At 37.1% G+C, this 27497-nt stretch overlaps 1 protein-coding gene and 1 pseudogene across 8 annotated transcripts in view; both read left to right on the top strand.

Moving 5' to 3' along the window:
* LOC101273691 (recombining binding protein suppressor of hairless) overlaps positions 1–27497 on the top strand; it is a 231021-nt gene that overhangs the window by 176576 nt on the left and 26948 nt on the right. For all 8 annotated transcript variants that reach the window (XM_049708978.1, XM_049708980.1, XM_033421624.1 and 5 more), the window contains 2 exons: positions 9941–9979; positions 26377–26472. In XM_049708978.1, the coding sequence (XP_049564935.1) occupies positions 9941–9979; positions 26377–26472 (135 nt within the window). The remainder of the gene's footprint in view (positions 1–9940; positions 9980–26376; positions 26473–27497) is intronic.
* Positions 9986–19030, top strand: LOC125964202 (60S ribosomal protein L9-like; annotated as a pseudogene).

Raw genomic sequence — 27497 nt, 5'->3', positions numbered from 1 at the left:
CATGTGGGATCTTCCCAGACCAGGGATTGAACCCGTATCCCCTGCATGGGCAGGTGGACTCTTAACCACTGCACCACCAGGGAAGTCCTAACAATTCTTAAATGATTGTCGTAAGAACATAAGAGCTATGCCAGGAAGCTGGCCATAGAGTGTCTTATGTGTCAACTTCATTGAATGTTTTTTGATAGGTTTGTCACCACCAGGTTCTGTGGCAATTAGGGTCAGGCCAGCAACTTGATCAGGAGATTAGTGCTTCTCTGATTGTGGCCTTTTTTGTTTTGATATAATTTCAGTTTACAGAAGAATTGCAAGAATATTACAAAGAAGTTCAGCCAGATACGTCAGTCATTAACATTTTACCACATTTGCATTATCCTTCTGTGTATCTACACATGCACGCACACACACACACACGCATACACATATATACTTATTTTCCCTGAACCCTTTGAAGGTAATTAGGCATCATGCCTTTTTCTCCCTAAACACTACAGTGTTTCTAAAAAATAAGGACATTCTCTTATTGAACCCCTGTACAGCTGTCAAAACCAGAAATTAAAATTGATATCCTATTTTCTAATCTACTGTTTTATGCAGATTTTGTTACTTGTCTAAATAATGTCCTTTTATAGCAGAGTAAATTCTGGATAGTCTGTTGTATTCAGTGATCATTAGTCCCTTCTAATCTGGGCCAGTTTCTCAGTTTTTTGCTTGTTTTTCACAACCTTGATGCTCTGAAAAGTATAGTCTACTTACTTTGTTGACTATTCCACAATTTAGGTATGTTATGTTTCCTCATGTTTAGATTCAAGTTCTGTGTTTTTTTTTTGTCAGTGGTATCACAGAAGTGATATTGTGCTCTTATGCATCACGTTAGGAGGCATTTGATGTCAATTTGTCCTATTCAGTCTCTTGACATGAAATTGGAGTACTTTGCTCAGTGTCTCATTGCTCCCTCTTGTTGAGCCATAGGTTTTAAGACATATACTTTTCATATAAGATCTTTATATGTGATGTTAATGGATGCCAGTGTTCTCATAACTCAGTTGTGCTAACTGGGTGGTGAGGCTTATGGCTGTTGCAGATTTAATTGGGGGAAATCCCTCCTCAGGTATGGCTTTTAGAAAAGACATCTTTACCCTAACCTGGTAATAATAATATTGGAGATACCTAAAAAGCCAGATGCTGAGAATAGCTGGAAATGATGGTCCCAGTCACTCATTCTTTGTATCTTTCCACTCTTCCTGATTCTTTACACAAACTGCTGACAGACTGTTAAGTTTGTTGTTGTTGTGGTTTTAATTGAAAAAGAAAAGGTAGGATAAAGGGACTTTAAAAATTAAGGAAGCAGTGCTTTTCAAATGTTCTCTACCCAGTATACTAGTAAGAAGGGGAGCATGTTCTCCACCTGATGGGGTCAGCTGCAAGTGTGGCATGTCTTTGAAGTCTACCCCATAGGATACTTGTTCTAATAGAAACATGCTTAATAAATGTGATGGTTTCAGAGACTACATCATGCCTTGATTGTCTTTGTTACAGTATCCAGTCTCCTGCCTTGATTGTCTTTGTTACAGTATCCAAGACCACTAGTTACACCCTGACAGGTTTTGAGCATTATTGCCATTAAATATGGTTCTTAAAGTAAGAGTAGTTTCAAAGCTAGAAGTTGAAATGCGACAAAGGGTGACATGTCTTGCTCAAAGTTATGTGACTTAATACGTAGGCTGTTTTCTGCCATAGGTATAGAATGAATAAGCTTTTAGAAGTAAAAATAAGTTACATATTTACTTTAAATATATTTTTTAGATTAGTCAAATATTAATCTTTTAAATCATATTCAATAAGTACAATATTTAAGTTGTTTCTTACATTTTTGTTTTATAAACTATATAGATAATATCTTTGAACATATGCCATTGTCCGTTTGTCTTAGTAGCATGTAAGTTCCATAAGGACATGGATTTTGTGTTTCTTTTGTTCACTGATGTATACCAAGTACCTATATTTTGTACATACTAGGTGAATGAATGAATCTAGAGACAAAGACGGTATGTTATGTGTAGTCCCTTCTAACTAGCATCTTCTATTTTTGTGAGTAAATTACTAAACAGCTTCCTAGTACCACTTGCTTTGTTTTTCGTATTATATTTTAGCATAGACTATAGTGATAGTGTATATCACCTATTTGTTTCTTTCTCCTGGTGGAATGAGCAGGTATGGATTCTTGAGTATATGAATCAGGTCTCCTAATTTTCCCATCAAATGTTGTTTAATTTCAGTATCTTGAATCATGTTTCAAGAATTCTAGTACTTTTTTGAACTGTATACTGTTTACAGCAGATTTGGTGCAGAGTTTGGCTTAATTATGAGTTTGAATTGTTCATGCTTTCTTTTCTACATTTTTCCTGCAAATACCACACCAGTGTGTCTTGAGTTAATTTATTGTAATATCGTTTCTGCATGAAGCAAAAAATTTGTGAAATACAAAAAAATAGAGGAAATTACTTTTAGTTCTACACCCAAGGGCAGAATAGTTTCCCACACTACTTGAGCTTGCTTTTCCATCTAGCTCTATGTTTTTAAACTCGGAAGTTCTAATATCGTTACTAGACAGTAGTCTAGAAGTGTAATTACTAAGTTGTCTATATTCAAAAAAGTTTTTCTTATCCTTCCACACCCGCCTTTTGCTTTTTGACTTGGTTTTTCTTGTGTGAAGCATCTGTTAGCTAGAAAAGGTGTTTTTCCCACATTACTTGAGCTTGCTTTTCCATCCAGCTCTATGTTTTTAAACTTGGAAGTTCTAATATTGTTACTAGACAGTATTCTAGCAGTGTAATTACTAAGTTGTTCTATATTCAAAAAAGTTGTTTCTTATCCTTCCACACCCGCCTTTTGATTTTTTTTTTTTTTTTTGCGGTACGCAGGCCTCTCACTGTCGTGGCCTCTCCTGTTGCGGAGCACAGGCTCCGGACGCGCAGGCTCAGTAGCCTTGGCTCACGGGCCCAGCCGCTCCGTGGCATGTGGGATCTTCCCGGACCGGGGCACGAACCCGTGTCCCCTGCATCGGCAGGTGGACTCTCAACCACTGCGCCACCAGGGAAGCCCCCGCCTTTTGATTTTTGACTTGGTTTTTCTCACGTGGATCATCTGTTAGCTAGAAAAGGTGTTAAGATGGTGAAGTTTTGATATTATCATGTTTGTCCTCAATACATTTGTAGTCATATACTTCCTTAACAGATTGGTTAATATAGAAGGAAATGTATCTGTTGTGGGGAAAACAATATTACATCTCCACCATGAGCAAAAAAGAAGTGAAAGAAGTGTGTAAAGTGTATGCAGGTTTTTTACTTATTTGAAAATTCAAATGGATTGGAGGATATGTGGGAATCTTAATACTATTTATAGGTAGGAAGTGCTATGTTTAGTGATTGATGGCAAAATTAAAAAAATCCTCACACTGCCAGGTATATGAAAATAGATTTAGCTATAATAATATTTTCCCTAGCTCTTTCTATTTTGAATAAAAGATCATTGTTATCTTAGAAAGGGAAAGCTAGTGAAATTAAAGTAAAATGAGTTTGCTAGCCTAAAATTATACTTACAACATAGATACTTTGGGCAGTGTAAGTTTTCTTGAGCCATAGTATTATATGAGCATTACTAATGATGGCACATAGATTTTTTTTTTTTCTCCCAATTTATGTTTGGCTGCATTGCGTCTTTGTTGCTGCGCATGACCTTTCTCTAGTTGTGGTGAGCGGGGACTACTCTTCGTTGTGGTGTGCGGGCTTCTCGTTGCGGTGGCTTCTCTTGTTGCGGAGCACAGGCTCTAGGCACGTGGACTTCAGTAGTTGTGGCACGTGGGCTCAGTAGTTGTGGCTCGCGGGCTCTAGAGCACAGGCTCAGTAGTTGTGGCACACGGGCTTAGTTGCTCCGTGGCATATGGGATCTTCCTGGACCAGGGCTGGAACCCATGTCCCCTGTGTTGGCAGGCGGATTCTTAACCACTGCACCACCAGGGAAATCCAGCACCTAGATTTTTGTGTTTTGTTCACCAATCCCAATATGAGGGAGAAGCATACATATAGAAGAAAAGGGTGTAATCACCTTTATATAAGCTAACCTTTGCTTGTTACTTAAAAAAAGTCCAGAATTACAACTTTTTTCTTTTAAATATATAACAGCGTTGATGATCACATTTAATCAAAACTATGCTTTATATAGTGTGCAAAAAATTTGAGAAACCTACTCATGCAAATGAGATATTGACAACCTATAATATCAAAAAGAGAAATTGGATAACAGTGATTCTTTGTTACAATGAGGAATTAAGTCAGTACTTCATAAAATCAAAGGTGTTCCTAGGGTACTTAAGGTTTTAGATTTTTTTGTTTTTGCATTGTTAAATATAGTGGGCACCTATTATGAAAGTGTTTTACGGAAGAGTGGCCTAAACTTGTTTGATCCAATTTATTTCTGGTTTTCAGTTGTCAACACGTCAATAGGTATCTTGTTTTAAAAATAGATTACAAGGGATTTCCCTGGTGGCTCAGTGGTTAAGAATCCACCTGCCAATGCAGGGCGCACGGGTTCGAGCCCTGGCCCCAGAAAATCCCATGTACCATGGAGCAACTAAGCCGGTGCACCACAACTACTGAGCCTGTGCTTTAGAGCCCACGAGTCACAACTACTGAAGCCCGTGCACCTAGAGCCCGAGCTCCGCAACAAGAGAAGCCACTGCAATGAGAGGCCTGCACACCACAATGAAGGGTAGCCCCCGCTCGCCGCAACTAGAGAAAGCCCGCACGCAGCAACGAAGACCCAAAGCAGCCAAAGATAAATAAATAAATAAAATTTCAAAAAATAGATTACAAGTAAAGATAATAAATTTGTACTGGCCTGTCTCACCATTCCCTACTGCAAAAGGGAGGGATAGAACTTAATCTTTAAATCATAATCAGTCTCTGAGTAATTGTTAGCTGACTTGTCATTTCTGCTGAAAACTGGTTATTTTGATTGCATAATGTAAATATACATTATGAATTTTCTTAAGTCACTCATGTTTAAAGATGGGCCTTCTTTCTGTAGTAGATAATTCCTGAAGTTTTGTATATTGTATCAATACATCAGATTAGTAGAGGAAAATGGATCTTGATAAGTATAGAGTGCATATAGTATCTTGGTATAATGACAGTTTTAAATACGTAGACCTATGAATTTTATTGAATAATTAGAATTTAGTTCAATTGTGAGCTTCAGAATTGTGCATTGTGAACCTACTAAACACTTTTATGAATTTTCTCGGAAACCTCATTTTCTTATCCTTCCCTCATTCTAATAGATACAGTAACCATTAGGTTTTCTTTCTTTAATTTTTTATTGGCGTATAGTTGATTTACAGTGTTGTGTTAGTTTCAGGTGTACAGCAGAGTGAATCGGTTATACATATACATATATCTGCTCTTTTTTGGTTCTGTTTTTAAAATTCTTTTCCCATGTAGGCCATTACAGAGTATTGAGTAGAGTTCCTTGTGCTATACAGCAGGTTCTTATTAGTTATCTATTTTATATATATATAGTAGTGTATATATGTCAATCCCAATCTCCCAGTTTATCCCTCCCCCCTTATCCCCTGGTAACCATAAGTTTGTTTTCTACATCTGTGACTCTATTTCTGTTTTGTAAATAAGTTCATTTGTACCCTTTTATTTTAGATTCCATATATAAGCAATATCATATGATATTTGCAGTAACCATTAGTTTTTTTTGTTTGTTTGTTTTTTGCGGTATGCGGGCCTCTCACTGTTGTGGCCTCTCCCGTTGCGGAGCACAGGCTCCGGAAGTGCAGGCTCAGTGGCCATGGCTCATGGGCCCAGCTGCTCCGCGGCACGTGGGATCTTCCTGGACCCGGGCACGAACCCGTGTCCCCTGCATCGGCAGGCGGACTCTCAACCACTGTGCCACCAGGGAAGCCCCAACCATTAGTTTTTAATGGGATAGATATGAATGTGATGGCATATGCATTGAAGAGAGGATTGAGACTGCACACAATTGGAGATGCTTTATTATATACTGAAGAACCAGTTGAATCTTATTAACATTTATAAGCTTTCTAGCCTTAGGATAGCACCTAGACAGAACACTGCATCATTTTGAAATGCTGTTTAGGCTTAGCAGGCAAATTGCTGAGTTCTCTTGCTCATGTTTTTTATTGGGGCAGGAGTGATATTGCACAAGCATGCTATATGATTGTTGACTTCATCTAATGGGTAGCTCCAAAAAAGAATGTAGACACATATTTTAATCAGCATTCAGTTGTTAATCTAATTTTGTAAGCATTTCACAGCACCAAGAAACAAAATTTGCATTTGTATTTTGAGTGCAGTGGATCTCTTACTAGCCATGTAATAAACTTATGTTAAATTCTGTGTTAGATCCCAAAGGATGCTTAATGGTTGGAGTTATTAGCTAGTTTGAAGGGTTAGTGGCATCGTGATTCTCACTGAAAAGTTTTATTTCATTTGTTAACTGTGTCTCTCTAAAATTTTCACCATTTTAAGCCCTTAGTTAGATTCTGGCCACACCTCACTTTGCTTCTTTTATAAAGTATAACTGCTCTTAAATACATATGTGAAGAAGTAATTTAAAGATTGTCTTAAACTTCCTGGTTTTTGTAAAAATATTCTAGTGAGGCAGTTTTATTTTAATCATATGCTGCAGTGGTACATTTAGTCAATCTCAAAGGTTCAAAAGAAAATCTTTCCTGTGGAAAAAGATTCAGGAGTAGAGCCTTTAACTTCATAATTGGAGTTCACATCATAGATTAGCCAATAGTTCAGTGTTTTAAAACTACGGTCTTCAGCAGCCTTGCTTATATTACTACTAAATCATTGTATTTAAAATTGAACATCCTGTAGGATAAAATCAATGAGAATTACTTGTTATTAATTCTTCTGACAGAAACTTGGATTATTTGCTCATTTTTAGTGCTATTTCAATTAAAGTCACTTTTCAATATTTTAGAGTTAACTAAAATACCAAAATATTCAAAGTCACAGATGCCCATTGTTTATAAATGGAGTTCATAAACAATGTCATATAGCATTAAATTACTCAACAAAAGGAAGTACATGGGATTCTAAGACTTCAGTCATCAAAGTTAATAATTATGTAAAATACGACAAATATAGTAGAGAAATCTTAAGTCAAATTAGGCTTCACAAACCTATAACTGTGATTATGAACAAGTCACTTAAACTATAACTGCAATCTTGCTTTAAAAAGAAAACAAAATTATATTGATCATTTTTCTTCAAGTGCTGTGTGCCTCCACCATGTCTTTCAGAAGATCTTATTTCAGAGGAAATAGGAGGTCATCACATAGGGATTTGTTTCTTCCTCTTATACTTATCTTTATTAATATCACACTTAATATCTTTAGTTATTTTGGCATAACCATTTATAACTAAAAAACAGTAATAATTACTAACATTTATTCGTCATTTACTGTATTCCAGGCATTGTTCTATGTATCTTCTATATGTTAATTAGCACATTTAATCCCTTCAGCAACTCCTTGAGGTCAGTACAACCACTGTGTCCTTTTTACAGATGAGGAAGGAAACTGAGGTGTAGAGAGTCAAATAATTTCAGGGCTGCACAGGAAGTAAATATTGGGTTGGCCAAAAGGTTCGTTCAGTTTTGTCCGTAAGATGGCTTTAGTAGCGCTTAGTTGTCTAAAACTTCATTCGAGACAGTTTTGTTAGATTGTGTGTGACAGCTGTCATATCAGCATGCATTTAAAAAAAGACTTATCAAAATTGGTGAGTTTTGGGGCTTCCCTGGTGGCGCAGTTGTTGAGAGTCCGCCTGCCGATGCAGGGGACACGGGGTCGTGCCCCGATCCGGGAAGATCCCACATGCCACGGAGCGGCTGGGCCCGTGAGCCATGGCCACTGAGCCTGCGCGTCCGGAGCCTGTGCTCCGCAACGGGAGAGGCCACGACAGTGAGAAGCTCACGTACCGCAAAAAAAAAAAAAAAAAAAAAAAATGAATTTTTGTTTAGCCATTTTAATATTGAAGATGGAAGAAAAACAACATTTTCAGCATATTATGCTTTATTATTTCAAGAAAGGCAAAAATGCAACTGAAATGCAAAAAAAGATTTGGGCAGTGTATGGAGAAGGTGCTGTGATTGATCGAACACGTCAAAAGTGGTTTGCATAGTTTTGTGCTGGAGATTTCTCGCTCGACGTTGCTCCACGGTTGGGTAGACCAGTTGAAGTTGATAGCAATCAAATCGAGACACTAACTGAGTACAATCAATGTTCTACCACGTGGGAGACAGCAGACATACTCAAAATATCTGAATCAAGCCCTGAAAATAGTTTGTACCAACTTGGTTATGTTAATCGCTTTCATGTTTGGGTTCCACATAGCGCGATAAAAACCTTCTTGACTGTATTTCCGCATGCGATTCTCTACTGAAATGTAATGAAAACGTTCCACTTTTAAAACAAATTATGACAAGCGATGAAAAGTGGATACTGTACAACAATGTGGAACGGAAGAGATCGTGGGGCAAGCGAAATGAACCACCACCAACCACACCAAAGGCCAGTCTTTATCCAAAGAAGGGGATGTCGTGTAATGGTGGAGTTGGAAGAGAGTCCTCTGTTATGAGCTCCTTCCGGAAAACCAAACGATTAATTCCAACAAGTACTGCTCCCAATTAGACCAACTGATAGCAACACTCGACAAAAAGCGTCCAGAATTAGTCAACAGAAAATGCATAATCTTCCACCAGGATAACACAAGGCTGCACGTTTCTCTGATGACCAGGCAAAAACTGTTACAGCTTGGCTGGGAAGTTCTGATTCATTCGTGTATTCACCAGACATTGCACCTTTGGTTTTCCATTTATTTTGGTCTTTACAAAATTCTCTTAACCGAAAAAATTTCAATTCCTTGGAAGACTGTAAAAGGACCTGGAACAGTTCTTTGCTCAAAAAGATAAAAAGTTTTGGGAAAATGGAATTATGAAGTTGCCTGAAAAATGGCAGAAGGTAGTAGAACAAAACAGTGAATATGTTCAATAAAGTTCTTGGTGAAAATGAAAAATGTGTCTTTTATTTTTACTTAAGAAACAAAGGTACTTTTTGGCCAACCCAATACCAAATCATAGATTTGAATTCAGCTAATCTCACTCTGAGTCTTTCTCTTAACCTGCATGGTGTATGTATTTCTAATTCCAACCTAAATTGTGCTTATCCTTGCTCATGCTTTTCTCTTTGCCCTCTCCCAAACAACTGAAATGCTTCTATGCTAGTACATGTAGCATATTTATTTTTGAAGGGCCATATGCTGTAAACTAATTAAGTAGTCAACATCTAGGTTTAAATCTTAACTCTGTCTGTCACTTAATTTACTCTGTGATATTGGGCAACTTGCTTTCTACATCTTTAAAATGGGCCAATATGTATCTTCCAGAATTATTTTATAATGATTAAAAAGGGGAAAAAATGTATAACATAGTGCCTGGCACATGGTAAACACTTGTGAGCTCTACACCACCTCTTGGGCTGTGAGGATTTTTTTGAGTGCTCCAGATTATGTGAGACTGGGGCAGGGGGGTCTTTGGTTAGATGTCTTTTAGCAAGGTGTCTCTGGAAGGTACCTGTCATCCTCATCTAATCAGCATGGTACATGCTTAGAGTGGATGTGTCAGGCCTAGTTAGAGTTTGTTGTTTTGTTTAGGAATGGTTTTAAAGAATGTATTTTGTTATAACTGGGTATAGGTGTTTACTAGAGGATTTCTTTTTACACTGGACTTTAGTAGGGTTGAAGTATAAGTCATAAAGGAGATTTCATGGTGCCTAAAAAGCTTACTGTGGAGCATGTCATACAGCCTATTTAATTTTTTTTTCTTATTTTTTCTCTAGAAAATTTGGTGAGCGGCCTCCACCTAAACGACTTACTAGGTAAGCATTATGTTAGTCTTTCACCCAAACATTTCATAAAAGTGTTAGATCCTGTCATTTTGGAAGCTATATTAGGTGTTCTTTGCAAGAAGTTATTCACATAATGGTATCTAGATCATGAGCGTATTTCCACCCTCCCTTCCCCACATCTCCCCTTTTTCTCCCTTCAAAAAACAGGGTAAGAGGATACAGTTCAAAGGGAAAAATGAAACCTTTCAAGAATTAATATTGAGTATTATATAGTTAATATAACAAGGGCTACAATGTAAAGATAGTTTCCTATATCTAGCTTCATTAGCCAGTCACAATTTGTTGATCACAACTGGAACTTGAAAGATACTTAAATGCTTTTAGAAGAGAATTTTAAAACAAAGATATTATCCATTTTTAATGAGACTATAAATATTATATTCTAATTATGTAATTTTTTACGGTATGCATTTTAATTACACATGTTAAATTTAAAAGTGTTAGTCTTGAAAATGATTTTAAAAATTTCTAACCATCAGTGATTGTAAAATAAAAATAAGACATTCAGTTCCACAGTTACAGTCCTAGAGTTAATGCTACCCTGTGTTGTTAGTATCTTTCAAGAAAATCGTATGTGTGTATAAACATATACCTGTCTTTTTTTCTTTTTAAAGTCTGGCATCATACTCTACCATTGTTCTGTTAACTGTAGATCTTCTACCTTGTTCTCCTTAGTGTATCCATAGATTTTCCTTGTCTTCCCACTGCTCCTTATTTAATTCACACCGATAGCCATTTGGGTTATTTCCACATTATTACTATTATTAAAAAAGCTGTTTCACTCAAAGAATGACAGGGGCATGCCAGAAGTACACACAAAGGGAGCCAGTTTGAAGAGGCTTCTTTTAGCCAAATCATGGACACTTTGGTCATAAAATAAATAATGATAGTAATAGATTAAAACCCATAAAATAGAAGGACAGTTTAGAAGTCTACACTGAGTTAAATAAATAATTCGATAAATGGGGGAGAGGAGATAGCTTTTCTTTACAGAAGAATTCCACCTAATAAGTGTAGAAGGAATCATGGACCTAGGAAAGCACATTTTGGCAACCGTTACAGTGATAATCGTTTCAGGCCAACATCATCAGTGAATTCTTAAACTACTGGTTTAAAGTCTGATGAGAAACAAAGTGTTTTTATAGTGTCTAAGCATATCTTCACAAAGTATGGTTAATTATAAAGTGAAAAGCAGTAACATGACAGTGAAGAAACCTGGCAGATGCCACCTTAATTAAGCGTTCTAAATTAACATCACTAATAATGGACAACTAAGTATCATATGCATCCTGAGGACATACTATCACTTTTGTAGTGGTTCTTGCCAAAAATGCATAAGCTAAATCTAAGCATAAGGAAGCATCAGACAGACACAGATGGAAGGACATTTCTATAAAATAAACAGCATCTACTCTTCAAAATTTTCAAAATCACGAAAAACTAAGACTGAGGAGTACCAGAGTAAAGGAGACCAAAAAGACATGACAACTAAGTTAAACATGACAAATTCAACTGAACCTGGAGCAGGAACAAATTTTTCTTGTGCTCTAAAGCTGGAGTTGGCAAATGTTTTCTGTAATAGGCCAGATAATAAAAGTGTTAGGCTTTTTGGGGCACACTGAGTTTGTTTTGACTTTTCAGCTCTGTTCTTGCATCCCCAAATCAGCCGTAGACAATATGTAAATGAATGGTGTGTCTGTGTTCCAGCTCAAATTAATTAAAAAAACAAACAAACTGAAGGCTATTCTGATTTGGCCTGAGGACAGCTGTTTCTCAATACTGCTCCATACTCCCACCCCCAATAAAGGACATTAGAGGGACAGTTGGAGACATCTGAATAAAATCTATTACCAGTGATAATTGCATTGTGATTGTATAAGAGACTGTCTTTTTAGGAAATAAACACAAGTATCTTGGGAAAAAGGGACTTTATGTCTATAATGTGCTGTTAAATGGTTTTAAAAACATAATATATAGGGCTTCCCTGGTGGCACAGTGGTTGAGAGTCTGCCTGCTGATGCAGGGGACACGGGTTCGTGCCCCGGTCCGGGAAGATCCCACATGCCGCGGAGCAGCTGGGCCCGTGAGCCATGGCCGCTGAGCCTGCGCGTCCGGAGCCTGTGCTCCGCAACGGGAGAGGCCACAACAGTGAGAGGCCCTCGTACCGCAAAAAAACCCCACAAAAACCCATAATATACAAATATGGTAAAATATTAACATTCGAGAGTCTGGGGGAAATGGGGACTAGGAATTGTTTATGCTTTCGTAACTTTTCTGTATGCCTGAAATTCAAAATAAAAAAAAAAAATTTAAGGTGTATTTCAGATCAAGTGGGCTGGGAAAATATAACTTATCTCACAGGTCCATGTTAATGTATTTTCAATTATTTTTATATATCTTGAAATTCTAACTGGAATTGCTTAATTCACATATATAGGCATTTTGAAATTTAAAATTTAATAGATAAATATTTTAATTTCATTACCAGCAGCAATAGGTTCAAGTGACTCCTAACGATAAAATATTTATTCATTCATTCATTCATTTAGGCTGTGTCGGGTCTTTTTTTTTTTTTTTTTTTTTTGTGGTACGCGGGCCTCTCACTGTCGTGGCCTCTCCCGTTGCGGAGCACAGACTCCGGACGCGCAGGCTCAGCGGCCATGGCTCACGGACCCAGCCGCTCCGTGGCATGTGGGATCTTCCCGGACCGGGGCACGACCCCGTGTCCCCTGCATCGGAAGGCGGACTCTCAACCACTGCGCCACCAGGGAAGCCCTGTGTCGGGTCTTAGTTGTGGCACGCAGGATCTTCGTTGAGGCATGCGGGATCTTTTGTTGTGGCACACGGGCTTCTCTCTAGTTGTGGCGTGCAGGTCTTCTCTTTTCTAGTTGTGGCACACAGGCTCCAGGGCGCATGGGCTCTGTAGTTGTGGTGCACGTGTTCTAGAGCATGTGGGCTCTGTAGTTTGTGGCACGCAGGCTCTCTGGTTGAGGCGCGTGAGCTCAGTAGTTGTGGCACGTGGGCTTAGTTGCCCCACGGCATGTGGATTGAACCCATGTCCCCTGCATTGGAAGGTGGATTCTTTTTTTTTTTTTTTTTGGCTTTACAATGGTGTGTTAATTTCTGCTTTATAACAGAGTGAATCAGTTATACATATACATATGTTCCCATTTCTCTTCCCTCTTGCGTCTCCCTCCCTCCCACCCTCCCTATCCCACCCCTCTAGGTGATCACAAAGCACCGAGCTGATCTCCCTGTGCTATGCTGATCTCCATGTGCTATGCGGCTGCTTCCCACTAGCTATCTGTTTTATGTTTGGTAGTGTATATATGTCCATGCCACTCTCTCACTTAGTCCCAGCTTACCCTTCCCCCTCCCCATATCCTCAAGTCCATTCTGTAGTAGGTCTGTGTCTTTATTCCCGTCTTGCCCCTAGGTTCTTCATGAACTTTGTTTTTTTTTTTCTTAGATTCCATATATATGTGTTAGCATACGGTATTTGTTTTTCTCTTTCTGACTTACTTCACTCTGTATGACAGACTCTATGGAAGGTGGATTCTTTACCATTGGATCACCAGGGAAGTCCCTGATAAAATATATTTTGATGAATAGTTACCTGCATATGTAAAATTTCCTTTCCTTTCCTTAAATATAAACAATAATATAGTTAGGTCCCATCTACTTTATCATGATTTTCCATTTACCCTTTAAGCAGTTTTCCCTGTTTGGAAAATTTTAGTAGCTTTTAGGACTTCTGCTTCTAGCCAAGATGGAGTAACAGGGACTAGAATTACTCTTCGGCCTAAAACAACTAAAAACCTGGACAAAATATATGAAACGGTGGTTTTCAAGATATTGAATGGCAGGCAAGAAAGGACAGTGATCCTTGAGAGACAGGAGACAAATGAGGTGAGCCCTACAATTGCCTCAGCTTAGTGCCTGGAGAAAGTTTCCAGTACATGATGTAGGGAAGGGGAATCCAGGTGGAGCCTAGTAAGCACCATGAGTTGTGGAGGTAGAGCTGGGACTATAAGGAGGCTAAGGTGGCCAGAACTCTTAGGGCAGAGAACTGGAGAGGAAAGAGCTATGCAGAGTTCCAGAGATCTACAGAGGGTCCTCTCTAGTCTTAAGCTGAGTATTGATTACCACCTGTGTGAGGAGACTACCGAAGGTTGGGAGGAAAAACAACCTAAACAATTAGAGGAAAGAATTCCTAGAGCTCCCTCAATACTATGAATTGTGCCTGTTCCCAATAGCCAAAGTGGAAAAAAATCTCATAATTCACAGCGCATCAACAAGAGTACTCAGAAGGGTTTTGTTTCAGTAGTGGTACAAAATTAGGCCTAGACTAAATGCTGCTCTGGTTTCACCTAACAAAACTTAAAAGCAAGGTTGAAAGGATAAAACTTTTTCTAAGTAACTGTGTCCTAAAACAAAGCTCAAGAATATTTAAAGGAATAAAAAATATGCAGCACTCAAAAAGGTGATGAAATTCATTGTGTCTTAACATCTAATCAAAATAACCAATTGTAAAAAGAAGTAGGGAAAATATAATTCATAATAAGAAAAATCAGTCAAAACCATCCCAGAAATGATACGGATGATAAAATTAGACAAAGACATTAAAACAGTTATTACATTTGTTTTCTTTATGTTTAAGAAGCTAAGATCACCTAGAGACTGTCATGTAGAGTGAAGTAAGTCAGAGAGAGAAAAACAAATACAGTATGCTAACACATATATATGGAATCGAAAAAAAAAAGTGGTTCTGAAGAACCTAGGGGCAGGACAGGAATAAAGACACAGACATAGAGAATGGACTTGAGGACATGGGGAGGGGGAAGGGTAAGCTGGGACGAAGTGAGAGAGTGACATTGACATATATACACTACCAAATGTAAAATAAATAGTGGGAAGCAGATGCATAGCACAGGGAGATCAGCTCGGTGCTTTGTGTCCACCTAGAGGGGTGGGGTAGGGAGGGTGCGAGGGAGACGCAAGAGGGAGGGGATATGGGGATATATGTATATGTATAGCTGATTCACTTTGTTATAAAGCAGAAACTAACACACCATTGTAAAACAATTATATTCCAATAAAGATGTTTAAAAAAAAAAGAAGCTAAGACCAGGAGTGTATAAAATTTTTGTTAAAGGGTAAAATGGTAGGTATTTTTGTGACCCAAACAGCCTCTGTTGTAACTACTTAACTCTGTTGTAGCACAAAAGCAGCCTCAGACAATGTGTAAACCAATGGACATTTCTGTATACTGGAGTATAACTTTATTTCTAAAATAGGCGGTGGATTGTGTTCGACATGCAGGCTGTAATTGTAGATCCCTGAGCTAGAGGAGAGGTTGAACAACTTAAATAGAGGACCTGGAAGATAAAAAAGGGAAGATCAAAAGCAAATTCTAGAGATGAAAACTAAAGTATTTAAATGAAAAAATACACTTGGTGGGATTAATCACAGATATACACTGTTGAAGAAGAGATTAGCAAACTTGAAGGCATACCAATAGAAACTATCCAAAATGAAGCACACAGAGAAAATATCTGGAAAAAAAAAGATCATTAATGGGCTGTGGTTTATTTTCAAATACACCAATATACATGTAATTGGAGTCATTTAAGGGGAAGGTATGACTAAAAGAATATATGAAGACATAATGGCTGAAAATTTTCTAAATTTGGTGAAAACTATAAAACCACAGTTCCAAGAAACTCAGTGAGTCCCAAGTGCAAAAACTATCATTTTTTTTAAACCACATCATCATCAAATTGCTTGAAGTCAGTGATAAAGAGAAAATGTTAAACGCAACAGAGAAAAAAAGATAAATTATATACAGAGGAAAAAAAGATATAGATAAGGATGACAGAGGTTTCTCATCTGAAACCTTGTTAGGGAGAAGACAGTGGAACAAGAGCTTGAAAGTACTCAAGGGGGAAAAATATGGCAACCTAGAATTCTATACCTAACAAAGGCAAAATAAAGACATTTTTAGACATAAGAAACTGAAAAGGAATTAATCATAAACAGGCCTGAGCTACAAAAAATGTTAAAGAAATCCTTCATACAGAAGGATAATCATATCAAATAGAAATCTGTTTCTGTATAAATTACTAGCATCAAGAATGAGAAAGGTAATATCACTATAGATTCTACAGATATTTAAAGGATAACAAGCAAATATTAGAAATAACTTTCTGCCGATAAATTCAACAACTTTTGAAGAGATACACAAATTCCTTGAAACAGGCAAGCTACCAAAGCTTACTCAGGAAGAAACAGATAGATAACCTGAATAACCCTATATCTAAAGAAATTGAACTTATAATTCTAAACCTTCCACATAGAAAGTTCCAGGCTTAGATGATTTTGCTATTGAATTCTACCAGACATTTAAGAAATACATCATGCCAGTTCTATACATACTCTTCCAGAAAACTGGAAAGCAGGACATTTCCCAGTTCATTCGGTTAGGACAGTGATGCCCTGTTACTAAAAGCAGACAAAGACATTAAAATAAAATAAAATTGTGGACTTACATTCCTTATGAGCACAGATATAAAATGTTTTAACAGTTTTTCAAAATGAATCCAACAGTATTTTTTTTTGATCTGTTTATTTCTTTTTTAAATTTTATTTTTATTTTTGGCTGCATTGGGTCTTCATTGCTGTGCACAGGATTTCCCTAATTTCGGCGAGCGGGGGCTACTCTTCGTTGTGGTGCATGGACTTCTCATTGCGGTGGCTTCTCTTGTTGTGGAGCAGGGTCTCTAGGCGTGTGGGCTTCAGTAGTTGTGGCTCACGGTCTCTAGAGCACAGGTTCAGTAGTTGTGGCGCATGGGCTTAATTGCTCCATGGCATGTGGGATCTTCCTGGACCAGGGCTCGAACCCGTGTCCCCTGCATTGGCAGGTGGATTCTTAACCACTGCACCACCAGGGAAGTTAAAAGGATGCACCACCAGGGATATTAAAAGGATGATACATCGTGATCTAATGAGATTTATCTCAGAAATGGAAATCAATCAATGTCATTTTAATACATTAACAAAAAAGGAAAATCATTTGGTCATCTCAGGGATTTAGAAAAAGCTTTTGACATTTCATTCTTCATCATAACTTTCATCAATCTAGGAATAGAAGGGAATTTCCTCATTATTATAAAGGTTACCTATAAACAAACTACATTTAACACCATACTTGTGAAAGACTGAATGTTTTCCCTCAAGATCAGGAACAATGCAGGGGTGTCCACTTTTAACCACTTCCATTTAACATTGTACTTGAGGTTCTAATTAGTACGGGTAAGGCCAGAAAAAGAAAGGCATCTAAATTGGAAAGAAGTAAAACTGACTTTATTTGTAGACATCAGTATTATCTCTATGGAATCTTCCAAAAAAAAAAAAGTTATTAGAACTAATAGGTGAGTTTAACAAGGTGGTAGGCTACACAGTCAACGTATAAAGCATACAAAAATGAATTGCGTTTTTTATACTAGTAATGAACAGTGGGAAATTGAAATTTAAAAAACAGTAGCATCAAAAAATATGTGATTCTTAGGGGAAAATATCTGACACATGATGTGCAAAAACTATGTACTGAAAACTACAAAACATTGCTGAAAAGTCCTAAATAAATGTTCTTTGAGCAGAAGACTCAATAGTGTCAGTTCTTCCCAAATTCATCTATGGATTCAACATAATCCCAATCAAAATCCCAATGGGCTTTTTTATAGCAGTTGACAAGCTGATTTTGAAATTTATGATGCAAATGCAAATGTCTTAGACTAGCCAGAACAACCTTGAAAAAGGGCAGTAAGAACTTAACACTACCTGATTTCAAAGCTTGTTAGATAGCTACAGTAATCAAGGATGGTATTGGTTTAAAGATAGCAAGTAGATCATTGCGACAGAATAGTGGCCAGAAATTGTTCTTGAGATAAGTTTTTCAGTCAAGGTACAAAGGCAGTTTAGTCAGCTAAAGGGTTTTTAACAAAGGATTCTGGAACAGTTGGATAACCATATGCACCCACCACTTACATAACATAAAATAACTATGATTCATACCTGGAACCATATACAAAAATTAGATCAAAATAGACCTAAATGTAAAATGTCAAATTATACAGCTTTTAGATGAAAACAGGCAAGACACACAAATTTTCTAGAGGCACCCTGTGGAGGGACTTCAGTCACATCAATGTAGAACTCAGTCTCCTTGGAAAGAAAAAGAAGACACTCTGGCTTCACAAATGGTGGGGAAATAGAAGGGAACTGGCGACTGTTTGCACTGTCTGTAGTTGTATACAAAACATGATCAAGGGTGTTACACTGGACTTATGTTATGAGGTCTGTATATGCTCAGTTCCCCATCAATGTTGATATTCAGGAGAATGGTTCTCTTGTTGAAATCCAAAATTTTGGGGGTGAAAAATACATCCTCAGGGTTTGGATGAGGCCAGGCGTTGCTTGTTCAGTATCAGGTCCAGAAAGATGAGTTGATTCTTGAAGGAAACGACATTGAACTTGTGTCAAATTTAGCTGCTTTGATTCAGCAAGCCCCAACAGTTAAAAACAAGGATATCAGAAAATTTTTGGATGGTATCTATGTTTCTGAAAAAAGAAACAGTTCAGCAGGCTGATGAATAATATTTGAGTGGTCTGGCTACAGAAACAGCAAGATGCCAGATGATTCTTCGGACTCATTTGTGGTATTTTAAAGATGCAATAAAAGCTCTTTTGATTTGGGGGAAAAAAGTCACAAATTTTTTTGTTTTCTGTTGCATGTAAAAGTTATGTTTACGCTATAATGTAATAGCATTATGTCTAATGCAATAGCATTATGTCTGGGGGAAAAAAGTACTTACCTTAATTAAAAAATAATGCTGTTGGGAAAATGGTGCTGAAAGACTTGCTTGATGCAGGGTTGCCACAGACCTCCAATTTGTTAAAAAAAAAAGAGACAATATCTGTGAAGTGCAATAAAATGGTACTTAAGAAGTTAAAACTCCCCTACCATATGGCCTAGCCATTTCATTCTTACATATTCAGTTACGAAGAATGGAAACGTATTAATACAAAGACCTGAATACAAATGTTTGTGGAAGTGTTAGTTATAATAGCCATATAGGTATAACTCAAATACCCACCAACACGTGAATGGACCAACAAATCGTGGTATATTCTCCAATGGCTTTCTATTTAGCAATGAAAAGGAATGAACTATTGATACATGCAACAACATAGAGGAATCTTAGGATAATTATGTCCAATTTTCTAAAGAAGTCAGGAGAAAGTACAATTTTATATAAAATTGTAGAAAATGCAAACTAATCTATAATAACAGTAGATCAGTGGTTTCTTGGGGTTGGGGAGAGACAGAAACTGGGAATGATGACTGTCTTTCTGGATTGTGCTGATGGTGTATACATATGCCAAAACCTAGCAAATTGTACACTTGAAAATAAATGCATTTTTCTGTATTTCAATTAAACCTCAGTAAAGCTGTAAAAAATGTTAGTAGCATTTTACCCTTTAAAAATACCTTAAAAGAAATTAGTGTGTCTTCTAGGGGAGAATTTAGGTAAGCTTTATTTCTGTTTAAATCTCTTAAAGAGGGCAAACTTAGATTTTTTACTCTTTATTATCAAAGCTAGTATAAAGCAATTTAGTAAAACAGTTTGAATAAAACAGAAAATTGGAATGTAAAATCAATTCCCAATTCTGTGATAAAAATTTAACCTTAATTTCAAAAGTCAGGACATTTTCCCTTCTGACAGTATGGCAAGTTTAGGTCCCATCGGCTCTTTTTCACCATATTTTCTCATTTCTCCTTTAAAGAGTTTTCCGTTTTAGGAAAATTTTAGGGTCTTGTATTTGATCAAAAATAATTTAGGGCTTCCCTGGTGGCGCAGTGGTTAAGAATCCGCCTGCCAGGGCAGGGGACACGGGTTCGAGCCCTGGTCCGAGAAGATCCCACATGTTGCGAAACGGCTAAGCCCGTGCGCCACAACTGCTGAGCCTGTGCCCCAGAGCCTGCGAGCCACAACTCCTGAAGCCTGGGCGCCTAGAGCCCGTGCTCTGCGACGGGAGAGGCCACCACGATGAGAGGCCCGCACACCACAGTGGAGAGTGGCCCCCACTGTCCACAACTAGACAAAGCCCGTGCACAGCAACAAAGACCCAACACAGCCATAAATGAATGAATGAATGAATAAATAAGGAATTTTATATCGCTTTTCGTTGGGGTGTATGGAGGTTGGACACTTCAATTCAGAGAGGGTTTCTTTCCCTTAAAAAAAAATCTCTTAAACCTACCCTATTCTATCCTAACCCCCATCTTCCAACTTAAACAACAGTGAAAAAGTGTGTTGTTATTTAGAGGATGATCTTTTAGATAGTGTTCTAAAAGCACAGTTTTTCTGACACAGTTAAACAAAATTTTTTAAAATAAATTTATTTATGTTTGGCTGTTTGGGGTCTTTGTTGCTGTGTGTGGGCTTTCTGTAGTTGCGGCGAGCGGGGGTTACTCTTTGTTGCGGTGCGTGGGCTTCTCATTGCGGTGGCTTCTCTTTGTTGTGCAGCATGGGCTCTAGGTGCATGGGCTTCAGGAGTTGTGGCTCGCAGGCTCAGTACCTGTGGCACACGGGCTTAATTGCCCTGCAGCATGTGGGATCTTCCTGGACCAGGGATCAAACCTGTGTCCCATGCATTGGCAGGCGGATTCTTCACCACTGCACCACCAGGGAAATTCCAGTTTTGCAACTTTTCTTTTAAAATCATTTTATTTTTTATTGCTTATGAAGGGGTCAGCAAATGTTTTCTGTAAAGAGCCAAGTAGTACATATTTTAGGCTTTGAGGTCTGCATACTATCTCTGTTGCATAGACTTCTGTTCTTTTTTACAACCCTTTAAAAATGTAAAAGGCATTCTTAGCTCCTAGAGAGTACAAAAATAGGCTGCTAGTGTGGTTTGCTGACCTGTAGCCTGTAGTAGTATTCAGTATACTGAATACTACTCAAAGTATACACTGCAGCTCTCTAAAATGTTTGCAGGTACAGAGGTGTGTGTATGGAATTACTTTGGGCACACTTGATACAACAAAACTAGGTTTCTTTACCAGAAGACAGTTCACATTGGAACCTTTATTATTTGGATTTTACAAGTGACAAAATTCCAATTTGAGTAATACAGGGACTGATCCTATCTGTAAGGATGGCTGTTTGGACTTTCCAAGTTTGTGGGCCACTTCATTCCTTGAGTAGTTGGGACTTTAGCTCCCAGCTCAAATGCTTTCCCCCCAGCCCCCAACGTGTGCACGCACATGTACATCTGGTTTAAATCACTTATGTGCCCCTTGGCCTAATCATGGCGGCGTACATGAATGTGGTGAGGAAGTAAGGGTTCTATTTTCAGAAGAATAGGGGTTAACACTGTTAAGGATGTTCTTTTTTGTGAATTTTGTTTGCGATATTAAAAAAAAAAAAAGACGTTTATAAAGGAAAAAAGAGCCAGAAGTTTGACGAAGATGGTGATAGTTTAAACATGTCAAACTAGAATGGCATTTGCCATGCTTTCATGTGAGTAAAAATACTGGTAAAATTTTCTGATTTTCTAAACGTTTAAGCTAATGTGTTTTAAGTGAGTAAACGCTTTCAAAAATAGTTGCTCCATGGTGTTCTTCAAATAATTGTTAATTGGCTTTCATTCAGAATGAATATTTTATAAGGAATTATTAAATGAAATAACAAAGAATACATAAGCTTCAAAACTTGTTAGATAGTAACTGTTACAACAAATTATGAGTTTTAGCTTTGTTGTTACTGTTTTTTAACAATTCAGTAGTACAAAGTAGTAATTCTACTGGTAACGTTTTTACAGCACCTATATTATGTTTTCAAATGACAAAATTTCCCTCATTCTTTCTTAAAAAGACTGAGTGATTTTCTCAACTTATTGTTGGAACATTTTTGGTTTTCTTTAATCCACTGGTTTTCAACCCAGGTGACCTCCCCCTTTACCCCTCTGACGTTTGGCAATATCTGGAGACATTTTTGGTTGTCACAACTGTAGGAAAGGTGCTATTGGTTTCTAATGGGTAGAAGTTAGAGATGTTGCTAAACGCCTTCCAATGCACAGCACAGCTCCTTCACGACAAAGAATTGTTTAGCCCAGGATGTCAACACTGCTGAAATTGAAACCCTATTCAATTAACCAAACCCTAGACTAAATGAAGAGCACATGGGCTATCATTCCATGGTCTTTACTTTTTAATTGTGTTTCTTTTGAGAATATTGCCTATATCTTTTTTAATGGCTCCTTAAGGTGCACAACAAAACTGTCAACCTTTAACTGCCAGATAACATAATTTTAATGTTTGATATTCTATTAACAAAGGAAAATTTTTTCTTGTTGAAAGAAGCTATTTGGCAAATTACTACTACAGGACAACTATTATTAATGGTTACTTAAGGTTCTAATTGCTTTTTTCAAGAATTTGTATTATAAATATGAAGGGAAAAGACAAGGAAAACTAGAGCTGTCATCTTGCATTCATCATAAGTACCTTGAGATCTGTAATCTTTTGCCGTAATCATTATTGTGAACAGTTCAGCTAGCAATGGGATGTAATAGGTTCCTGGGATGTAATAGGTTCTCAATAAATCTTTAATGGGAAGATGTATAAAAGTGCAGCTTACCTATTATGCTTGCAAAAACTTGTGCCTTGCAAGTCAGGTGAGACACCTGATGATTTACCTCCAGGTCATTTTCAAGTTTGCCCTTAAACTTCAGTGTAAGTCTTCCGACCTCCATCTTCCCCTCCCTCCTGCCATTGTTCTCAGAAAATAATAGGTAGAGTTTACTGACACTGGATATTTGTCAGTTTGTGGGGGTACTTAATTTAAAATATTTTTCACAATATGAGCTATTACTGTCTTTTTAAAAAAAAAAAAAACAGGTGAGAAAACTCAGGCTTAGTAATTGACAGGCGTCAAGAGTCAGACCTCTCCCTGTTTGTTTCATACCAAAGCTGTGCTCATAATACCAGTGCAAAAGTATCTGATAGTATTAATTTTGTCCTCCAAAGCCAGACTGCCTAAATTTGAATCCTGGGACTTCAGTATCATCTTGGGAAAGTTACTTAACCCCTCCTCCATTTCTAAAATGTACCTAATAATGTGTCTTAAAGGCTTTGCATACTCTTTGGGAAGACAAGGAAAAAAGACATGAAATATGACCAACATATCAAGTAATTGCTAAATGATAAAATAGAGACTGTAAATGCAAATAGAATTCAGCGTGGGGAAATATATTTAAAATGGTTTCTTAAAATTTTTTTTTTCAAGTATATAGCAACTTTTCACTTTTTATGCCAGTGACTGGGCTTCTGTGCCAGTTTTGTCAAGATATTGACCTTCTCCTGGCTTAGCTTTTGTTTTCTTATCTACCTTGAATGCTATGGTCAGTCACGTGACTTATTAACACCTCAAATCCCTTATTAATCGTTATCCTCTCCACGCTGCACCTCTTGTCCAGTACCCAGCAGGTTTGAGAATGTGCTGTCTCTATTCCCTTGGAATGTTAGTGGGACTTGACACTATCATTTATGGATTTCAACATTAGCCAGTCCTTCAATACCGATTTTCAATCATTGTACATAGTCAGCTTCTTTCTCCATTCCCTAGAGGGTATTTCCAGATAGTACCTATGGCTCTTTTCTTACTTGTTAGGCATCACAGTGGCCTCTCATTTTACAAATAACTTGTGAGGCTTTAGCTGGTGGCTGTTAGACTTCTTGCTAAAATTAAAGTGACCTTCACCTCTCCAGCATCTTACCTTTTGATTGTTCCCCTCTTTTGAGGTTGTCTCCTTCCGTAGCATCTAATAGACAGTTTCAGTTCTACCCCTACCGGTTCTTCATTTCCTTTTATACATTTTCTTCTTGACTCTCCTATCACTGTGTTTTCTTTCTGGGAGACTTCATTGACTACCATGGCTTTATTTATGAACTGTGTATACCAATGAACCCTACTTTTCCAGCCCAGATCCCTCTCTGGAACTACAGATGGTTGTTTCCAACAACCTATTAAATACTTCCAGCTTGGAGTTCTGGGGCACTTCAGAGTTGACATTTGTCCAGTAGAACCTATTAACACTTGCTTCTCCTGAAACAAAAGACTTAAAACCTGTCTTCTCCTGTACTGTCTTCTATTACCTCTTTCTTGGTGTGTCAGCCTTTTTTCAAGTTTGTCTTTTCTCTATGCTTTCTAAAACCCCTTCTCTACTTCACCACTAGAATTAACTATAAAGGAAAATTAACTGTATGTTTAAAAGAAACCTCAAGATCTTGCATTGCCTTTTGTGTAGATTGAAAATCCACTTTCCACAGCATGGTGTTTTTCTATAATGGAGTGGAGATAAAATTAAATGATGATCTTTTCCTAACTCTCAAAGAGATGGATTTTTTTATTTTAAGTTTTTTCTAGGTGTCTTAAAATTTTTATTACCTGCTACCACTTTTATCACCATCTTATCATAGGGTGATATTTGAATTAGCTTAAATTTTTATACTTAGTATTTAAGTTTACAAATGTCAGATTTTCAAGGGATTTGATAGGCTTTTCACAATTTGACTGTACCCAACTTCTCAATTTTATTCACTGCCATGGCTCACTTAAGAATTTTAGAGAATTTGTTTCAGTTTCCTGACTACCATTTATTAATTGCAAGACATTCACCATGGTATTAACAATACTTACCTTTTGGATTTTGAGGATTAAGTGAAATAATGCATTTATTCAGGGCCTGGCACATAGTAAACACTCCAGAAATCTTAGCTACTATTGTTTTTTGTGGCTGGTTTACTCCTCAGCCTGAATCTCTTGCTGTACCCAAATTTGCAGGGTCATTCCTGCTCGTCCATACTTCTCTCCCTGGCCCTGGAATGCCTTACTCTTTCTTCCTCCCACTTACTGTGACTATTCCTTTTCCTTCAGAAGTTAGCTCTTCTAAGAAAATTTTCCCAGGAGTGGTCCTTTATCACCCCTCCCCTCCTTTACATAGGCACTCCCTATTGGAGCTCTTTGGTCATACCTCTATTTGGAACATGAATCTCATTACAATTTGTTTTCCAAACATTTTTTGCTGTCTTTACTGGACTTTGAGCTTTGTTACAGTGGTAAGGAATAATGTGCAATCTGTTGGATTCCAGTGTTACCATTCCTGCCTTGAGCCAAAAGGTTTTCAGTCACTAAACATAAACGCTGTCATCTCATTTAATCCCCACAACCACTCTATGTTATGTCAGCATTATTGTTATTATCAGATACAGAAACTCAAGCTAGATGAGGTTAAGAGATTTGCCCCAGACCACTTAGTTTCAAAGTGCCAGAAGTCTAGAATTCCCCACGTTTAATAACTTACTACTATTCTGTAGCTATCCCCTATACATTTGTCTTTTACTTATAAATAAAAATAGCATTCACTTTATTAAAAGTTTCTTGATGATTGCCTTTGAAGCACTTTTGCTTTATTTTGTAATGTGTTAAACATCTCAAGAACTGGGATTCTACTGATTCAGAAATGTAAAGTTTGATCTGTGTAGACCTTGTGTTCTTCATACTCTATTATATTGCTTAGCAAAATAATTGGGTGAATAAGTATTTTTAAGACATTGAATTTTTTATACACTTGCATAGTAAATAGATAGTTGGAGTATTTTGTGCTTGAAATAATTAACATTGTATTTTTTCCAAAATTTAATTGTTTTTCACTAATTTGCATTAGCTTTTATTAACTTTATGTGTTTAGTAACATCCTTGAGAGTAATTATGTATCTGTATATAAATGGTAGCCCTTTCTTAGTCCTTTTGTAGGGTTGTTACTTTAAGAACATGTAATAATAAATTTGTATGACCTAAGGATTTCTTATGGCTTTGTATTCAGTAAAAAATATTCTAATAGCTGGAGGAGAGGGGCTAGTGGTGGTAGTGAATCAGATTATTAAATACAAAAGTATTGCATGCATTAATTTTATAAAGGGTTTAAAGCCTAATTAGCAGTGTACATAGTGATTCTGGTTATTCTCTAAGTTGTAATTGTGGTTTAATTGCGTTATATCATAAATTCCAAGAGCGAGGGACAGCTTCTTTCAAAGAACAAAGAATAGAGTTGAAGATGAGCAGTATATATTTCCCCATTGTATAATATTCTTTAAATTTAGTTCATGGGTTTGTTTTGCTTTGTTGTTTTCATTTTTGGAGTTGCTTGTTTGAAACATATTCTTAAGTATTCTCATTATAGAGCATAGTAATACTCTAAATCTTAACCCCTGTAATGGTGATATTTATATTTTATTTTAGGGAAGCTATGCGAAATTATTTAAAAGAGCGAGGGGATCAAACAGTACTTATTCTTCATGCAAAAGTTGCACAGAAGTCATATGGAAATGAAAAAAGGTAAGATTATTGTTTTTCTGGTAGATAGTTAATTAATGGCTAATAATGGCTATCATGAATTTGCATGTGATGTATTAATATACAAGTAAGAGGATGGTTTCTATTGGGTTAATTTGCAAGTACAAAATGAAAAATGGGGGATTTGTCTCTATTGAAGAGGGAGAAACAAAGTAAATTGTGGCTTATTTAGTAAAGATCCTCTGGTTAAATCCGTGATTTCACAAAATGAAATAATCCATAGTTTTTATTTGGGGCTGCATGGTGTTCTCTAAGTATTTCTGTGATACATTAGCTCATTCAAAAAGTAGCTTTCCTTTTGGTGGAAAATGTAGTTTTATAAAGAAATGTGACCCCAAAAGTACCATTTTAAAAAGAAAAAGGCTTAAGCAAACCCCCAAGTTGAATTATGCAGTGATTGTGAAGAAAAGTACTCCCAGCCCTCTCCACCCTGACCCTGTGCCTATTCAGGTTAAAAAACCCAGCAAAGCTGAGCTGGTACTCATACCACATAAATGTGGCACTACAGAAATGACCTATAAATCAGATTAGCCAAAATTAAATTATAATAGGGATTTTAATATTTAGTGTTTGTCTTAGTATTTTTAAAATTTCAGCATTTTTGGTATATAATTGTGGATTTTTGTTATTTGTTTTTTCACTTGGTTCCTGGAATTTTCTTGTTAATAGTTTCTCAAGCCTTTGTCTTTCAGACAGCATTTTTGTGTTAAACATTTTGTAGACAAAGGCTGCTTATGGGGGAAGATGAAAGATTTTTTTGGATTGGCTAGAAAGGCACCAAAACTGAATTGGGAGAAGGAATGAAAACTCAGGTTTGGGTGTTGGATTGAAAGGAATGAGTGGAATCTTAGAATTTGTGAGATAAAGGAGATCTTAGCATATGCATAAGAGAAGGGAAAGGTAGTATATTAATTTACAGGCTGGAAGAATTTTAAATAGTCTCTTTCTCAAAGTCCTCTAAATCTGAGCTGAAAAAAAGGTGAAACTGTTTAGTTGATAATGTTATC

This window comes from Orcinus orca, chromosome 4 (genome assembly GCF_937001465.1).
Source record: "Orcinus orca chromosome 4, mOrcOrc1.1, whole genome shotgun sequence".
Lineage (NCBI taxonomy): Eukaryota > Metazoa > Chordata > Mammalia > Artiodactyla > Delphinidae > Orcinus > Orcinus orca.
Note: the sequence above shows the minus strand (reverse complement) of the source record. Positions and strands in the feature narration are given on the sequence as shown.